At 33.1% G+C, this 18,998-nt stretch overlaps 1 protein-coding gene across 1 annotated transcript; it reads left to right on the forward strand.

Annotated features, from left to right (window-relative positions):
* Window positions 1-1,251: 1,251 nt before the first annotated feature.
* Window positions 1,252-8,926, forward strand: LOC121173066 (uncharacterized). Its single transcript, XM_041006840.1, has 6 exons — window positions 1,252-1,536; window positions 7,088-7,300; window positions 7,404-7,667; window positions 7,765-8,300; window positions 8,449-8,614; window positions 8,741-8,926. The coding sequence occupies exons 1-6, from the start codon at window positions 1,252-1,254 to the stop codon at window positions 8,924-8,926; spliced, it is 1,650 nt and encodes a 549-aa protein (XP_040862774.1).
* The last annotated feature ends 10,072 nt before the right edge of the window (window positions 8,927-18,998 follow it).

Here is an 18,998-nt window from a genome sequence, read left to right on the forward strand (position 1 = left end):
CCTTTGTCAAATGGAGATGTTTTTCCCTCCTTCATTTTTTGACATTATGGTACACTTAGTTGTTCATCTGGTAAGGGAAATAAGGTGTTGTGGTCCTACGTATTTTAGATGGATGTATCCAGTTGAGCGGTACATGAAGGTCTTAAAGGGTTATACGAAGAATCGACATCGACCAGAGGCCTCAATAGTGGAAAGATACGTTGCTGAAGAATGCATTGAGTTTGCCTCACAGTACATTGACTCATTGAAACCTGTCGGTGTTCCTGCATCCCGGCATGAACAGCCAATAGCCGGCAATGGTACTCGTGGATACAATGTTGTGACAATGACTAGACATGACGTGTCACAAGCACATTTGTATATATTAAACAACACAACAGAGGTGTTTCCGTACATAGAGGCTCACAAAAAACATGTTAGAGATAGTCACCCCAAAATGAACATGATGGGTATTGCAAGAGCACAACAAAACTTTCATAAATTGGTTTAGACAAACAATACTTGCTGATAAAAGTGTTTCCAGACGACTGACATTGTTAGCCATTGGCCCAAATTTGAATGTCCCTACATGGAAGGGGTATGACATTAACAATTATTCATTCTACACAAAGTCCGAAGATGATAAAAGTTCGGTACAAAACAGTGGGGTCTGTGTTGATGCTGATTCGGAGCACTTTTCCAGTACATCGGATAACAACCCCATTCGAGCATCCATGTCTTACTTTGGTGTCATTCAAGAAATTTGGGAGGTTGATTATACATCATTTAGAGTGCCTGTTTTTAAGTGTCAGTGGGTGAACGGGACAACGGGTCTGTTTCAAGATCCATTGGGATTTACTTTGGTAGACCTTAGTAAGGTGGCATATATAGACGAACCTTTCATTATGGCAGCACAAGCCAGACAAGTTTTCTATGTACAAGATCCATGTAATTCAAGTTTGTCTGTGGCTCTGCAAGGAAGACCAAGTGGAATGACTTACCATAATGATGAGTCAACCCTTGACATTGGTCAAATGTCTAGTTTTTCAAAACAATTGCCTTCAATGAATGAAGCTGATGAAGTGGATGATGGACATGCAAATCGTGTAGATCATGATGAAGGTCTATGGGAAAACATCCCTACAGGCTGAGTGCGAAAGTAATGCTTTGTTTAATGTGTAAATATAATGATTATGTTAGTATTACGCCTTTGCTTTTGTTAATGTCTAAATGTAATCGTTAATATTAATTGTGTATTTTATTTACAGGATCATGGCCACAGATCCGACGTCTCCTCCACAGTCCGATGGTCAATCAGAGGCGACTTCCAAGAGGAGTAGAACAACGACACGGCTGAGAACATTGACATTAAGAACCGTGGATCAGCCCAGACCGGCTGTTTATGTGGATCCCGCTACCGGGAGAGCATCCGGACCGATGCGTGAAAAGTTCCACAGCTACCTAGGCGTAGTGGCGCGAGAAAAGGTTCCCATTATCCACAATAATTGGAAAGACGTACCTGAAACGCTAAAGGAGATTGTGTGGAATGACATTCTAGTAAGTCCCTCATACCAATTACAATATTTGAATTAAGAATCAATTTTTCTGTTAAAAACATAATTGACTTTAACAAATAGTTGTCCTTTATAATCTCTACATGTGTTTCATGCCCTTTATTTTAAATGACTTGTCCTTTATTTGAATAGTTAATCACTATCCTAGACTCCTATATTTGTAAAGAACAGCACAAGGGCAATTTTTATTTTAAACATGAATATTAGTTAGTTAGATGAGGTTGAGAACAAATATTGTCAGATCAAAGTTAGAGACCAGAACAAATCATGTGTATAATAAGTTCACAAATTTAAATTGATAACTTAAACAAATGAAAATTGGCATGGGTTTTGTGTTAGGGAGCAGGGGTAGTATTTTTATCCTTAAATACTTAATAGGGTAATGCATATTATTTTTTATGCTAATGTAACCATAAGTTTGATTTTTATGTTATACTATTTTTGTATGGAATAAATTGATTTGTATCACTGTAAACATCCCAAATTTCCTAAAACTATGACAATAGCTGCCTACCCACTTGCACCGCCAAATAAAGCATTGCTTTCCAATCCACATAATCCAGTGACCCTCCAAATATTATGATTAATAGGAACTTCTTTTCTTTTTTGTTTTTTACAAACACTTAGAATTATACAAACTCAGTTAATACTTAATAGCATTTTTGTCACACAGTTTTTTTTTTTTGGAAGGCTGAAAATATATATATTATTCATAAGAGAACCAGTACCAGTGGTACCAGAAAAAGAGATTATCATACAGTTAATACTTAATCTTGTGTAAGTATAATGTTTTTATATTAACAAACTATTTTGTGTTTGAAAAATTTACAATAAAATCAAATGTTTTAAAACACGCTTTAAATAATAATATTTTTAATATGTTTTCAAAAGAAAGTCCAAATTAAGGTTAATAACGTTAAGCACATCTGAGAACAAAACCTGAAGCTGTGCAAAGAAAATTACTCTAGTATTCATCCTTATCATATATGAAGGTACTGAAAATGAGTTATTAAATAATTTATTATTATGCATTTTTGTATCAATATTTATTATCATCCTTATCATTATATGAAGCTCGTATTAAAATCTTTATCTTTCAACTTCCAGATTTTCTTATATATGTTCCCATATCAGTTTGCTGTACTGGGAATAGTGCAAAAATTGTTTATTATGCCATGCACATTGTCAACAAAAAATTCCCATTTATTATCAACAAAAATTCCCATTAGGCTGATAGAAGAATCCTGCTGGTAGCTCACTTGATACAAAGTAGGGTATTTTTCTTGAAGAGTTAAATCATCCTCCCTCCATTTATCCTTCCAGAACCTGATTTTAGCCCCATTACCCAACTTCCAACACAAATTATTGGACAACCTATTAGTGTGCTGCTGCTGGAAAATAGATTTTAAGTCCTTCCACCAGTTAGAGAAAGCTGTGGAGTTTCTGCCATGAATCAGAGCATTCCAGCCACCATACTTGGACATTACAATTCTGGCCCAAAAGTGATTCTGATTAGTCGCCAATTCCCAGCCCCATTTGCCCAGCAAGGCCTCATTAAATTTCTTCAAATCTTTAATACCTGTATTATGGTACTATCATGCAAGTACCCTTTGCACTATAAAAATCTTACTTTGAAACCTCTTAGCCTCTTATGTTTCAAAAATTAACTTTGTTTCTGCTCCCACATAATTTAATTTTAAGCTTGGCAAAAGTTACTTGTATCTTGAATTCATTAGTATGCTTCAAGTAAATTATGCCAATCTGCTTCAGTAATTTAAGGATATGTTTCTGTTATCTGAGTCAAGGAAGCTAAAGTTTGCAAAACAAAAGTTTACTTCAGATCTTCTCTGGCTTCAAATGGTATAAGAGAACTTATAGAACAAACATGAAATTAATCAAATAACAATTATTGAAAGGGCCTTCCTAAAATATTTCCCAAACAAGACTTCTTTGGCCTCTTCGAAGACATTATTTGGGTCAGCAAAGAAACAAATCCTTGTTTTATTATTTCTACTTTCTATACAATATTTCTAAGGTCATTGATATTGTCTGAGAACACAAACTTCAAATTTTCAGGTGTCTCTACCTGCAATAGAAACATACAACATATTCATGTATACAACTCTAGTGTCTTATCTAAGCTCGAGTCCACACCACATCATGGAGTTGCTTGCTGATTGATTTAACAGTTACTTGGTCATCCTCACCATATAGAATCCAGAAAGATTAGTCAAACCTAACTTCTGGTATATGAAATTTAGTATTGGAGAGATATATTCGACAGTTATCTTCATAGGGTGCACAAGTTTATCAGTCTTATTTACAGTTTTCGGCCCTGTATTTACTGTTCCAATAGAACTTAAATCTTGCAGTTGCTGGGGTGGGGTAGGACAATTTTTAGCATGCTAAAAATTCATGTCTAGCAGTTTGTGCTGGGGACATCACAAATTCGTCTGCAGAATCCTTGGAAGCAGCATCTTTGTACGAGCAGGCAGCAATTATTTCCTTGTTTATTGTGCCATGCACAATGTCAACAACTTTAACATAAAAGAGATGAAGAGGTAAGTTACAATTGCAAGTCTTAAGTTATTTCCTTGTTTAAATCACACCAAGCTTAATATTGTTAGGCTTCTTCCTTGTGTCAACTTGTCAAAAGGTGCCCTCTTACGAACAAAGAGGATAGGCTTACAGGCATAAGTGTCCCTCACCTGAGAAGTGCTTCACAGGCAAATGCTCTTCCAGTCATTGGTGAGACTCTTGTAGAAAGCATAATACTCCTCCTTTGTGATCTCCTCAGGCTCTGTCATCCAAATGGCCTTATGCTTGTTCACCAACGAGCATTCATGTGACACTTCCTTGCTGAGGAAAAAAAAATGTGACACTTCCTTAATCTTCTTTAAATTATTTTCTTCCTTCTCCTTCTCTTTGTCAACATCCTCCACCTAAGTACATTAAAAAATTAGATATTGAAGTCAAATTGTAATTCAAAAAGTACCAAAAAAAATAAATAAATGTTTGGAAGTACTTCTTTAGATGTTATTCCTTATGGTTCAAGTAGCAATAACGATGACAATTGTATGCATGTTTTGTTTGATATTGATTTCATTTTTTGCATAAAACAAAGAGGGGAACGACCAACAATTTGAAAGTTGTACATTCAGGAACTAAAGAATTCAAAATAGCTAGTAATAAGAGGGATTTGTTTTTGGGATTTTCTGAGCACCAAGAGCGGCTACGCAAGAAGCTTGCACTTGAGGAGGGAAGGATGTTTGTAGATAATGAACAACTTTCTTAACTACTTGTCCTTCAAACTTTCCTGGTTCTTCTTGTTAATATGTACATCACAATAGTATAAGCTATAGCGTAAAAACATGGTCTATATTGACTTCTAAGATTGTTAGGGGTCAAAAAGACCATGTCCATAAGCCATAGCCTTATACTATTTATATTTACATATTACCAAAAGAAACGGTCAAATTTGAACGGCAAATAGTTAAGAAAGTTGTTCATTAGCTGCCAATATGCTTCCCTCCTCAAGTGCAAGCTTCTAGCGTACCCGCTATTGGTGCTCAGAAAATCCCAAAAACAAATCCCTCTTATTACTAGCTATTTTGAATTCTTTAGTTCCTGAATGTACAACCTTCAAATTGTTGCTCGTTCCCGTATTTGTTTTTTGCAAAAAAGAAAATTAATCGGAAACAATTCAAGCTGAATTGTTATCGTTATTATTACTCGAACCATAAGGAATAACAGCTAAACAAGTAATTTAAAATGTAACTTTTAAATTATGTGGTATTTTCTTAATTACAATTTTACTTCAATATCTAATTTTGTTAATCTACTTAGGTCATTTTTTAAATATAAATATGAATTTAAAGGTGATCTACTGATAATATAAAGTACTTGCTAATCACAAATTATGATACCTATCATTTTAAATTTTAACTTAATTTTATAAATATTAATAAATTTATAATAAGACAATTTTTTAACATGTGCTGCAGTGATTCATTTGACTTCACTATAATCTCCCTTCTCAAGCCTTTGATTGTCTATGTTAACTTCTTTGCCTCTGATACTGTATAACTCTTCAACATGCCATTGCAGCAATTATTTTACCAGGCACATACATTTTTAATTACAATTCCTTTAATTTGTATAAGGATACAAAAATAAAACACGTGTAGCTGAATGGCAAATAAAAAATGAAGGAAGCATGAGGCTGTCAAAATATTATGTTTATACATAATATGTTTATATATGATAGCATGAGACTGTCAAAATAAGTAAAGGAAGCATGTACTTTAATGTATTATTTTTTGAAATCATTAGGCCTTAGTCTTAGCTTGTTTTCATTTGGCTTTATGGCTACTGCATAAGGAATGAGACACAGTCATATGAGTTCTTTGTCTGATTTGACAGTAGAGGATATGAACATATATATGGGTGCTTTATTGTGATATTATTCAATATATCAGTTTTTTTTATGTTCTGCCACTGCTATATCTAGTAGTATCTATTTTCATATCTAGGATGCCTTGAGGGTGTATTCTGATTTGGGGTTCAGCCGCAACTTGATGGACTTCATGGTTACCACTAAGGAGCCTAAATTTCTTAGAGATGTTGATGGGACGGAACATAGTTCTAATTCAGCTGAACAAGTATCTGGTAGCTCCAGCAGGTTTGGGAGTGGAAGATATTCCACATTTTAGGTCAGAGTGAGACTACTTCGAAACAGGATGGGGTTTCTGCTTCGAATTCAAAGAATTTTAATTCTGTTGCTACTAAGCTTATCTGGTTTGAAGTTAATTGCTGAGACATTTGATTGGAGTCATGATGCCTAGGCTTGTGAACTTTCCTTGCTTGCAAAATGTGTAGATTTGTTGTTAGTGCATTATTTGTGGATTTCAGATTCATTTTTAGTAAGTTTTTGGATTGAAGGGCACATTGCTTCTTGGTTGAATAACCTGTTTGTACATAGCTGAAATAAAATTTTCAATACTAGCACTACTGGTCCTTTTTTTTGCAATTCTGTTACCAGCTTTTGGTTTTTTGATGTGTCAATTTCTTGGCTTATTTTACGTAAGATTTTGAATTAATTTAAGACATGTTTCTTCAGAGATAATTAGGCATCAAACGTAAATACCTCTTACAGCATACATTCAGACCTTTTTTGTCGCCTTGTGAGAGATAAATACCTCTTCATATTTTTTTAAATTTGTAATAAAAGGTAGGTATTCTTCTATTTTAAACACTTTGACTATATTTTGTTTCTTCTTCTATCACATCATATAATTTATTATATTTATATTTTTTAACCATGTATCTCAATATTTAATTAGATGTTAGGTGTTAAATAGGTGGTATGATGTCCACAAATTAATTATAATGCATAGTTGGTAATTTGTGATAACAACATCAGCATAAAGGTAATTTGTGATTGAACCATGAAATTCTAGCACCCAAATTTTGGAAAACAGCAAATAGTATCTGCATAGTTGGAAGATGAATTCACTAATCACCTGGTTATGTAGGCAAAGTTTGATATCGCAGAAGCTACGAAGGTGAAGACGAAGGTTATGTCAACAGTAGCGACGAGATGGCGGCAATTTAAGTCCACATTGACTAGCAAATTTGTGTTTGCTAAGACTGAAGGTCAACAAACACAGGATGTTGTGACAAAATATGGACTAGATCCTGAAGCGTGGAAACAATTTGAAGAAACCAGCCTGACACCTAACTGGGAGGTTAGTTGAATCTGTTTATGGTAACTTCAAATGAATATTTTTTTGCCAATTTGATTATTTTAATTTCAAAAAAATCTCCGTAATTATGTATGTCACATTACAGGGTATTAGGAAACGAGCACAATCAATTCAAAAACACAACGACTGCCCTCACGTACTTTCACGTGGGGGATATGATTTGCTTGAGAAGAAATTGTTAGACCAGAAACGAAAAAGGATACAAGAGGAAGCATTGTTGAGTGAAAATCCAGCAAGTGTTGATGAACCCCCATCCCCAATAAAAAGGCATGTTAAGTGGAAGGTTGCTCGGACCAGGGCTGTTGGCAATATGACATCTGACTCCGCACAGGAAATTGCAGATAAAATAGTAAGTTCACCAATATGTTGCAATGTTCATATGTTTAAGTATTTTGTAATGCAAATGACTGCACGTTGTGTATTTTTGTGTCACTTGTTTTGTGTAGGACTCCTTAGAAGAGCAGGTAACGCAGGGTTCGTTTGTACCCCATGGTCGGCAAGACATACTGAACACTGCCATTGGCCGACCTGACCATGGGGGTCGCGTTCGGGCAGCAGGCTCAGGTGTCACTATTACTCAGTACTACGGAAGGGCATCAAGGACATGCAGCAGCTCGTCCACGTCCATCAGCCAACAACAACTAGATGAAGTTGTTGCAAGGCTTAGGGAAGACATGACTGGCCAGATTAGGGAAGAATTGAGGACTCAAATTAAGGAAGAATTGAGGACTCAGCTAGAAGAGGAAAATAAAAGGACCTTGGAAATAATGACCAATGCATTGAAAGAGGCTATTAAAAAAGAGTTGTCAAATAAAGGATCCCAAGAGGCACTCCAAATTCAGCCGGACATACAACAACTAGGTGCGCGTGTCAGCACACAGGGAAGTAATGCTGTTACCAATGCGCAGGCTTCACAAGAACAGGATGCTGATGCCATACCATTGATGGGACTGTTTGTGCAGCGTAACGATGGTACACAAAGGTTTGTAGAAATATTACCTTACTTACAATTGAATCGGAGTTTTGTTTTTTCTTGCAGCTGTAATTGTTGGGTTTGGTTTGTGTTTTGTTCATGGTTTAGTTTGTGTTTTATATGCATTAAAACAAGCTTTGTTTATGGTTCATTTAAGGTTGGTGGCCATGGGGAAAATAATGGAGGGGGATTCAATCATACACACAGTGGCATATGCAGATGATGTTGTCAGGGTAAGTGTAGAAACAGTTATTGATCCTGAGGCTGAGGTCCCCTATGCCACCTCAGAAATACAATATGTGAAGCAGGCCGTCAATACATTTGTAGCTTGACCCACACACCTTGTGAAAGCTGTATTAGATGAGGTAACATGTTTCATTTGACATACGTAAAGTAAAACATTCATAGATTACAGTACAAATAGTCACCCACTTTCATTAACCATGTAGCATCCACAACGTATTCCACACAACGAGGATGCACATGTGCCGAAGCCGGCTAATGTGGACGCAGATGATCCGTTGCGTGGATTGATGAAGTACAGTTTCGATATTTACGACAAGCCACTTGAAATCAGCTTTGATGGGAGCTTTCTTGGAATTGTAGATGCATCTACATCGATATTCATCACATAAGTCTGAACATATCTGTCATACAATTATGGTTAATGTAAGTGAAATCCTTCATTTATTTATTCCTCATTCATTCTATATCATGATCCACTACAATACTTTCAAATCATGTGAATAGGTATATGCATGAGTGGAGTCAGATATTCAGTCAAGGTTTCATGTATGCATTCCTTGAGCCACAGTCGTTGGTTTGTTCAAAGGATAGACGCAGCGAATGCGAACAATATCTTGAAAGATGTCTTAAGGAATCTGACCGAGAGGTGTACATTGGACCTTACTTCCATCAGTAAGTGCTATTTAACAAACATACTTCAAATGATGTTTGGGTGTATACGTATCTAATGTGAATGACATGCAGGGCACATTGGCAACTCGTAATTTTGTGTCCTAGGCAACATGTTGTTGTTTGGTTCTGTTCTTTGCATAGGAAACCTGATATGCATATCAAAGCTACAATTAATAGGTTATCTCATACCATATAACTTTTTGCAAGCCTTCTTTAATGGTCATTATTGATTGACATTTTGTTGTATATGCGTTGATGTGGTTTTTTAAAAGCAGTGTAATGACAAAATTGAAGAAGACCTTGTCTCCTGAAACTAAGGCAGTTGCACCTAAGTGGATTGAAGTAAAGGTAAGTCAGCTATGTACCATGCGTTAGTGTTGTCTAGTTAAGTCATGAACTTATGTAATGTATACGATGTTCAAATGTTTTCCATATGTAGAGTCACGTTCAAACCGGCTGTTATGAATGTGGATATTACATAATGCATTGGATCTGGAACATCATAACCAGCGACATAAAGAGTGATTGGTCCATGGTATGCATAAACTTCAGTACAATTGGAACTGAATTTTTATATTTGCAGTACTAACTTACAATTATGAATACTTGCAGTGGTTTGCTAATGACACACCGTTGGACATCGACATCATCACCACAATTCGAAAGAAATGGGCAACATTTTTTTTAAAGACAGCAATAAGTCAAAACGGCTAATGATGGCGTTGGAGTATTTTTTTTTCCTGTATTTGAGACAATTGTTATGTTATTTGACACAGCGGCTATTTTATTTTCGGTCATGCTACTAATATTCTATTCTTAGTATTACCTACTCAATTTCATATAATTGTAGTAATATATTGTCTTTACCCCCTTCTACTGCATTGCATCTGCATTTGATTACCACAGCAACAATTTAGTGCAGCTATAGTACCACCAAGCTTGCCACTGCAGCAGTTAAGTGAACAAATGAAGTGTCCACAGTCATTGGATGGTTGCTTGGTAGAGGTACATGCTAATAACTAATAAGATTTCCTGTGCAGGGTATCATTGTTTTTGCATGACTGATGGCTACCTTGGGGCTGGAGATTTTGGTTGAATCTGCCTCAAGTGTTATTTTGAAGGTAATTGAGATAATCTTTTGTTGTTGTTTGTTTATTATATACCTAAATTTGGGTTCAAGACTAGTTATTCAATATGTGGATTATCTACCATAAGATTGTTCTAATAAGTGATTTTATCATTTGAGCAGATGATATTATCATTTGACCTTGCTTTTGCTTTGATTCCGCTCCTAAAGTTCAGTAGCAGCAAAATGACTAGCAGCACAAGCATTGAAGAGGTGTGTTTCCTCCTTGTTTGTGGATTCATGAACTATAAGTTAATACATGAAACTGAAAAATGTTCTAGTTCTAAAATTTGATTAGCTAGGCTTACATGAATTGTTGAATTGATCAGCTAGGCATACATTATATCAACTGTTAGTGTCATTTTTTCAGTCTAATAATATTTTGGTTGATATTATCATTATTATGATTAAAGAGATTGCAGGGATTCCAAGGGAAGGGGACCAAGGGATGAAAAATATGATTAAAGAGAGTTCTTGAGGAGTTTGTCACATGCTCAGGTAATTAGTGCTAAAGCAGTTGGGTGAAATTCTCATATTTTGAATGCTGCATGCAATTAATATCGTCATTTGATGAAATGCAGAATCTTCCTGACTAGTTTAGTGCATGTTTCATTGATTGCATTCCATTTAAAATATTATTAATCAAGAGGAGTCTTGCTTAATTGAATTCAGTGTTGAGCGTGCTGCATTTGTCTTATGTAGTAGTTCATTCATTTATTTAATTTTAGTTGACAACTTGTGGAATGGTGATATCAAAATATAACCTATGAAAGAGGATAATCTTGTCAGCTAATTGTTGAGTGGTTCATTTTTTTGTTTTGTCTTTTATGTTGCATTTGATGACTTTGTTTCTTTTCTTGTAGGGAAGTGGAAGATTTTGCACGAAGGTTAAATTCTGCTTGGCCTGAAAGGATGCAAATTTGATCTTTGGCCCAACACAGAAGACTAGTAACAATTTCTATGAATAGCAATGGTTCAACGCAGCTGTATACAGGTATGTTCTATCTATCTTCTCAATATTCGCGGTGAACCCTACTTGCTGCCTTGTTTTCTATCAGAAGCATCATTAAATTTTGTTGACATGCACATGACTGGAATCAACTAGTTATAAGTTACTTCATCACTCTCATGCATTTCATTCATCACATACAACACTCTCTCCAAAGTTCAAATTAAGACTGAGGGGTGAGAAAGAGAGAATTAATATGGGTGCCGGTCTACTTGCATTCCTCTTAATGGTTCTTGTGCAATTGGTCTATGCAGTGATGAACATTACTTAAATGCTTGCAATAGAATCTGGAATGAGCCCTCTTGTCCTTGTTGCTTATCGACAACTCTTTGCTACTGTGTCCATTGCTCCCTTTGCTTATTGGCTCGAGTGGTAATTATATATATATATACCCTTTCTGGTTTTGTTTTATTTTCATATATATAAACAATGCATGCATGAAAGGCTTTGATGAACTTTGAACCACCTATAACATTCTCACTGTGAGTGTCACCGTCGATATCCCTTTTCTTTTGGTTGATGCATGATTGTGTTATTTATCCTTTAAATGTATTTATATATGTTTGTTGTATATAAATGTAGCTTTGTTTTTGAAATTTGAATGGTATAACCCAAATTTTGTGAGCAGTCAACGACGGTCCTTATCAAAACCCGTCTTTATAGCCTTATTTACCAACAACGACGGGTGCTCGAGCCACCGTCGTTGAAACCTCAAAGAACAATGACGGTGTCCTCACCACCGACGTTGACATACTGCCAAACAACATCGGTGGTGAGCCCGCCACCGATGTTGACAGGAAACAAAACAAATACAGGTGTTAGGCGTACCCGACGTTGATATGGACAACAACAACGACGAGTCTTGCTAACCCGACGTTGAAATGGACCAAAACAACAACGGGTCTTAGCCTACCCGTCGTTGAAATGGACCCCAACAACGACGGGTTCTTCAAAATGTGCGTCGTTGAATCCTTTTTTATAACGTCTATTCTTTTATAGCCACTGACGTTGTATTCTTGCATTACACAAACGGGTCCTAGGATGACCGATGTTGTTGTTGTCGACATACAACGACATCTGGAACAAAGACGGTGTGGGGCCCGTCGTAAATACCGGTTTTCAACCGATGTAGAAGCTTCTTTTTGTAGTTGTGTAATAATAGTAATTTCATAAAACTAATCTTAGAATTAATATTATATTAAAAATCTAAAGTGACGTTTACAAGAGACATTAGTTGAAAAAGTAATGGATTGGCTCTACGGGTGCTAAGATAAAAAAAGAGGGCACAAAAGGTGTCTGCCCCTTCTCTTATAAATCATAAACCTCTGAATGTTTTGTGTTACCTGATAGACAACTGCATCATCTTACCAAGGTGTAAGGTTTATTATAAGGTGAAAGGCAGGCACCGTAAAGTCTATACTTTGGCTGATGGGAAAATAACTCGTGATGGAATCAAGTGTAACTGTTGCATGGGAATATACAGTTTTGTTGGCTTTGAAAATCATGCTAGTGGCAATAGTACCTGCAGACCCTCTGCTAGTATCTTTTTGGAAGATGGTAGATCACTATTAGATTGCCAGATAAAAATGATGCATGATCATAAGACAAGGGAAACTAGTGGAAAATCATTCAGTGGTTTGTCTTTAGTTGAGAATGACTACATTTGTTATGTTTGTCACTATGGTGATGAACTTATTTTATGTGATAAATGTTCGTCTTCATTTCATAAGACATGTCTTGGTTTGGAGGTAGATTAACCATTTTCCTTCTCAATCATGCTATACTTAGTGCTATTTTGTTTTTACTTATTATATAAAATCATTTTGGTACTTAACTAACATTTCTAAAAATTAGCAAACAGTTAGTTAGTTTGTTAGTAACATAATTAAACAAAATGAATAGAATTGCACAAAATTGAACAGAATTGAACATGTCAGCATAACTGACTAGACAAAGCCTAGAACATGTTATTGACTATTACATTGAAAAACTAACATAATAGTTATTTTGAATTTTTTTTTTTAAATGCAACACTTATTTTGAGATGAAAAAGATAATTGAGAGTATAATTGAAAACACAAATATTATCTTGAATTTTGAAAACAAAAAATAAATAAATAAATTCAAATATTAAGCAATTAAAAAGCAACCGGAGTAATTTCTATGTATAATTAATTATTGCATTCTATATTGTTTTACACTTATATAAAAAACTAATAATAGTAATTTCATAAAACTAATCTTAGTATTAATATTATATTAAAAATCTAAAGTGTCGTTTACTAGAGACATTAGTTGAAAAAGTAATAGAAAAGTTATCATTATATTTATTTTAAGACATTTTTTTCAAATGCAAACACTTATCTTGAGAAAATAATATTGACAATGGTATAACTGAAAACATAAATATTATCTTAAATTTCAAAAACAATAAATAAATAAAAAAAAATTTCAAAGATTCAAAGTTAAAAAGAAGAGGTTAATGGATATGCATTCTAATCACAAATCACCGTTTACAATCAATAATGTAGAAATATAATATTACTCATTTCCTCCTTTTCTTTTTAAAAATTTTATTGAATTTTTATATGTTTATTTCAAAAGAAAGTATTATTTACTCTATTTCATTATTTTTTTCAATTCGGATATTTTACTGTATTTCAAAATATTTATTACATAAAAAATGAACAAATTTAGTGTAGTTTTCATTTCTAGATTAAATTTCATAGAATGAACCATTCTTTTGATTTTTTTTAAAATGTAGCATGTAATGGAACAAGATTAGATGAATGTCATAATCGTTTACTTACAGCCTATATTAATTTATTAAATAATTTGATTAATGATTAAGTAATAAGAAATTTTTATATAATTACAAATGGTCATAAAGATGCAAACTTTTGTATAAAGATATGGTCACTACTAACCAACTGCTTATATATATATATATATATAACCCTCTTGTTTATTAGAAGAAAGAGTTTTTGGCTAATCCGAAGTTTAATTAAAAGATAAATAACATTTGATCAAGAATTATTTTTGCTCAAAAGTGTGAAACACTGACACAATAATCCCTAAAAGATAAAAAAAATTCAAATTTAGTCTCGTGCAAAAGTGCGACAAATTAGTCTTGTGGATAATTTAATGACAAATTGATTCCCAAAATTTACAACTTAATATGTCAAATTTGTCTTTAAAAAATATATTTTTTTTATCAAATTGGCCATTGAACATTAGAACTTAGTGACAAAATAATCTCACACATATAATGACAAGACTAATTTGTCATACTTTTTATATATTTAGGGATTAAATTTATATTTTCATCTTTTAATAATCAATTTGTCTAATTTAATTATTTGTCTTTATATTTTCTCACTCGATCTTGTACAATGCAGAATTCCTTATAAGCATAATGATAAGAGCATCTCTAATGAGATTTCTTTAAAAAAAAATTAAGTGAAAAAACTGTTTTTTTATAGTTTTTTTTCATTGGAGTAAGTTTATGTGACAAAAAGAGTTTTTTAAAAATAAGGTTTGTATCATTTACAAAAAATTGTTTCTTAATAATAAAAAATAATATTTATCTAATATATAATAATACCATAATTAAGTAAAAAATCAATAAAAACATAAATTTTTTGAAATTTCTTATCACGATAACAAAATTATATATGAATTTTTTACCAAAACACTACCAGAACAACCTACCAATCAATTATGTTATTTTCATAAATTATAGAGATAAGATATTTTCATAAATTATAGAGATAAGATATAGTTTGAATAAGATATGAGCAAATATAATTTTTATATGATTAGTATATGATAAGATGCGGTGAGATACATGCAAATTTTGCAATAATTTTGAAAAAAATATGGTTAATTTTCTAAATTTGATGAAAAGTTTATAGATTTTTCCTTTTTAATATTTTAATACAAATTTTATTTTCTTTAAGAATGTTTAATGTTTCTTGCAATTGCTTTTAAAAAAATTATAGATAAATTTTCTTTTTCTTATATAATAACAAAAAAAAGTTTTACAAGTCATAAAAAATAATACAATATTATTAACAAAGTAGAAAACATATTGTAATATTATAAAATATAATTAATTTAAAATATTTAATATTTAGATAATTTCATTAAATATTTAAAATCATCTCTAAATGATAATATTTTACTTATATTTTATAATTTTAATTATTTTGATCCCTCTTAATTTTTTCTTTCAAGTTATTTTGTTGATAATGATCTTAGCCCACAAGATTAGCAAACAGTTAGTTAGTTAGTAACATAATTAAACAAAATGAATAGAATTTCACAAAATTGAACAGAATTGAACATGTCAGCAGAGCTGACTGGACAAAACCTAAAACATGTTATTGAACCCAACCACCATGGTTTGGGATCCAAGTGGATTGAAAAAATAGCATTTTTATTGAACCCATAGTGATCTATAAATATACTGTCACCTCTAATCCAATGTCTCCTTTGGTTGAGTTTGAGAGAGGGGACCGTAAGTTCGGTCTGTGTGTTGATGTGGACTATGAGAAAGCTTGGTGGGAAGGTGTTATATTCGACGACCACTGTGACGGAATGGAGAAGAGGAGTGTGTTTTTTCCCGATTTGGGTGATGAAATGCAAGTTGGAATTCATCGGTTGCGGATTACTAAGGACTGGCATGAAGTTACTGGGGAGTGGGAGCAGCAGGGGAACTTGGTGTTTCTTGATTTGGTTGAGGAGCGGAAGAGGAAATCGTTTGTTGCAGTTTCGGCTAAGCAGATTTGGTATGATGTACGCATAAAAAATGGAATTGAGAAGATTCGAGAGTGGACATGTAATATGAAGTACTTGTGGAGAAATCTAGTAATGGAGGTGATTAATGACTACTTATCTCTTACGGTAAATGAAGTTATCTTAGTGTTGAACCTTCCATGGAGTTTATTAAATGAAGCACCGGAACCCGAATCTGTTGAAGCTATGGCTAGTGTTGACTTAAGCGTGACCTTTCCTGATAAGGAAATTGTTGTGCAAAAAGAACCAGTTCCTCCTGTTAAAGAGGTCTTACCCAAGTTGCAAAAAGAAATTGGCCCCGGTGGTGCTTTCTGGTCTGAAGAAAATAGAGAAAATAGATCCTCAACTCATTTAAGGTCACACTATTGGAAACCTCTGAAGTTGCATTATGTAGGGAATATCTACTTGCTCTCAACCGAGCAGATAGGGCATTATGGATGGAAAAATTACAAAAACATCTTGTATGTCTTGGATGGAAAATTGAGTGGTTAAATAAAAATAATATTAAGCGTTACAGGTATAATGTTCCTGATAAGCAGGGCAAAAAGTTTTACCTTTCGCTCATTGAAGTTTGTAGAGATATGGAAAAGGACCCCAACACGAACTCCTTGCAGCTCCAAAATGATCAGAGTATAGTTGATCCTACAGTAGACTGTCATCTTCCATATGTGCCTCTTAATCCATCAGAAAATTTCAGAATCCAGATATCTTTCCTCCAACTATTTCATCTTCTCTGGTTGAAGATGAAGTTGAAGATGTACCTAAGTTTTGTCCTGAGGCTGTTGAGCAGTATTATCGCTCGTATATATCCAACATGAGTCGGGCTGATAAAAAACAATAGATACTGAAAGCAAAGAACCATTTGTTAAAAGGATGAATTTTTGACTATCCACCTCCAACTAATAAGAAAAGGGGAATAATATACATTTCTCCACTAAATCGAAGATTCCCAACACTCCATGTAGCATGCAGATTTTGTATGGGAAAAAGTATTTCTAAATTGGCTAGGTCTGACATGAAACATTTAAATGTCTCAGGCATGAATGAAAAAAAATGTTGATCAGGTTTGGAGCGGGGATCTAGTTTGTAGATCAGCTGGAAATCGAAAGCGGAAGAGCTTGGGGAATTCAAAGGCCAACATACCCAAGTGCCAAAGCAATGGATTGGCTCCACGGGTGCTAAGATAAAAAAAGAGGACACAAAAGGTGTCTGCCCCTTCTCTTATAAATCATAAACCTCTGAATGTTTTGTCTTACCTGATAGACAACAGCATCATCTTACCAAGGTGTAAGGTTTATTATAAGGTGAAAGGCAGGCACCGTAAAGTCTGTACTTTTGCTGATGGGAAAATAACTCGTGATGGAATCAAGTGTAACTGTTGCATGGGAATATACAGTTTTGTTGGCTTGGAAAATCATGCTAGTGGCAGTAGTACCTGCAGACCCTCTGCTGGTATCTTTTTGGAAGATGGTAGATCACTATTAGATTGCTAGATAAAAATGATGCATGATCATAAGACAAGGGAAACTAGTGGAAAATCATTCAGTGGTTTGTCTCTAGTTGAGAATGACTACATTTGTTCTGTTTGTCACTATGGTGGTGAACTTATTTTATGTGATAAATGTTCGTCTTCATTTCATAAGACATGTCTTGGTTTGGAGGTAGATTAACCATTTTCCTTCTCAATCATGCTATATTTAGTGCTATTTTGTTTTTACTTATTATATAAAATCATTTTGATACTTAACTAACATTTCTAAAAATTAGCAAACAGTTAGTTAGTTAGTAACATAATTAAACAAAATGAATAGAATTGCACAAAATTGAACAGAATTGAACATGTCAGCATTGCTGACTAGACAAAGCCAAAAACTAACATAATAGTTATTTTGAAATATTTTTTTTTCAAATGCAACACTTATTTTGAGATGAAAAAGATAATTGAGAGTATAATTGAAAACACAAATATTATCTTGAATTTTGAAAACAAAAAATAAATAAATAAATTCAAATATTAAGCAATTAAAAAGCAACCGAAGTAATTTTTATGTATAATTAATTATTGCATTCTATATTGTTTTACACTTATAAGAAAAATTAATAATAGTAATTTCATAAAACTAATCTTAGTATTAATATTATATTAAAAATCTAAAGTGACGTTTACTAGAGACATTAGTTGAAAAAGTAATAGAAAAGTTATCATGATATTTATTTTAAGACATTTTTTTTTTCAAATGCAAATACTTATCTTGAGAAAATAATATTGACAATGGTATAACTGAAAACATAAATATTATCTTAAGTTTCAAAAACAATAAATAAATAGATTTTTTTTTCCAAAGATTCAAAGTTAAAAAGAAGAGTTTAATGAATATGCATTCTAATCACAAATCACCGTTTACAATCGATAATGTAGAAATATAATATTACTCATTTCCTCCTTTTCTTTTTAAAAAAGTTTATTGAATTTTTATATGTTTATTTCAAAAGAAAGTATTATTTACTCTATTTCATTATTTTTTTCAATTCGGATATTTTACTGTATTTCAAAATATTTATTACATAAAAAATGAACAAATTTAGTGTAGTTTTCATTTCTAGATTAAATTTCATAGAATGAACCATTCTTTTGATTATTTTTTTAAAATGTAGCATGTAATGGAACAAGATTAGATGAATGTCATAATCGTTTAGTTACAGCCTATATTAATTTATTAAATAATTTTATTAATGATTAAGTAATAAGAAATTTTTATATAATTACAAATGATCATAAAAGATGCTAACTTTTGTATAAAGATACGGTAATTACTAACCAACTGCTTTTATATATATATATATATATAACACTCTT

Source organism: Glycine max, chromosome 11 (assembly GCF_000004515.6).
Source record: "Glycine max cultivar Williams 82 chromosome 11, Glycine_max_v4.0, whole genome shotgun sequence".
NCBI lineage: Eukaryota > Viridiplantae > Streptophyta > Magnoliopsida > Fabales > Fabaceae > Glycine > Glycine max.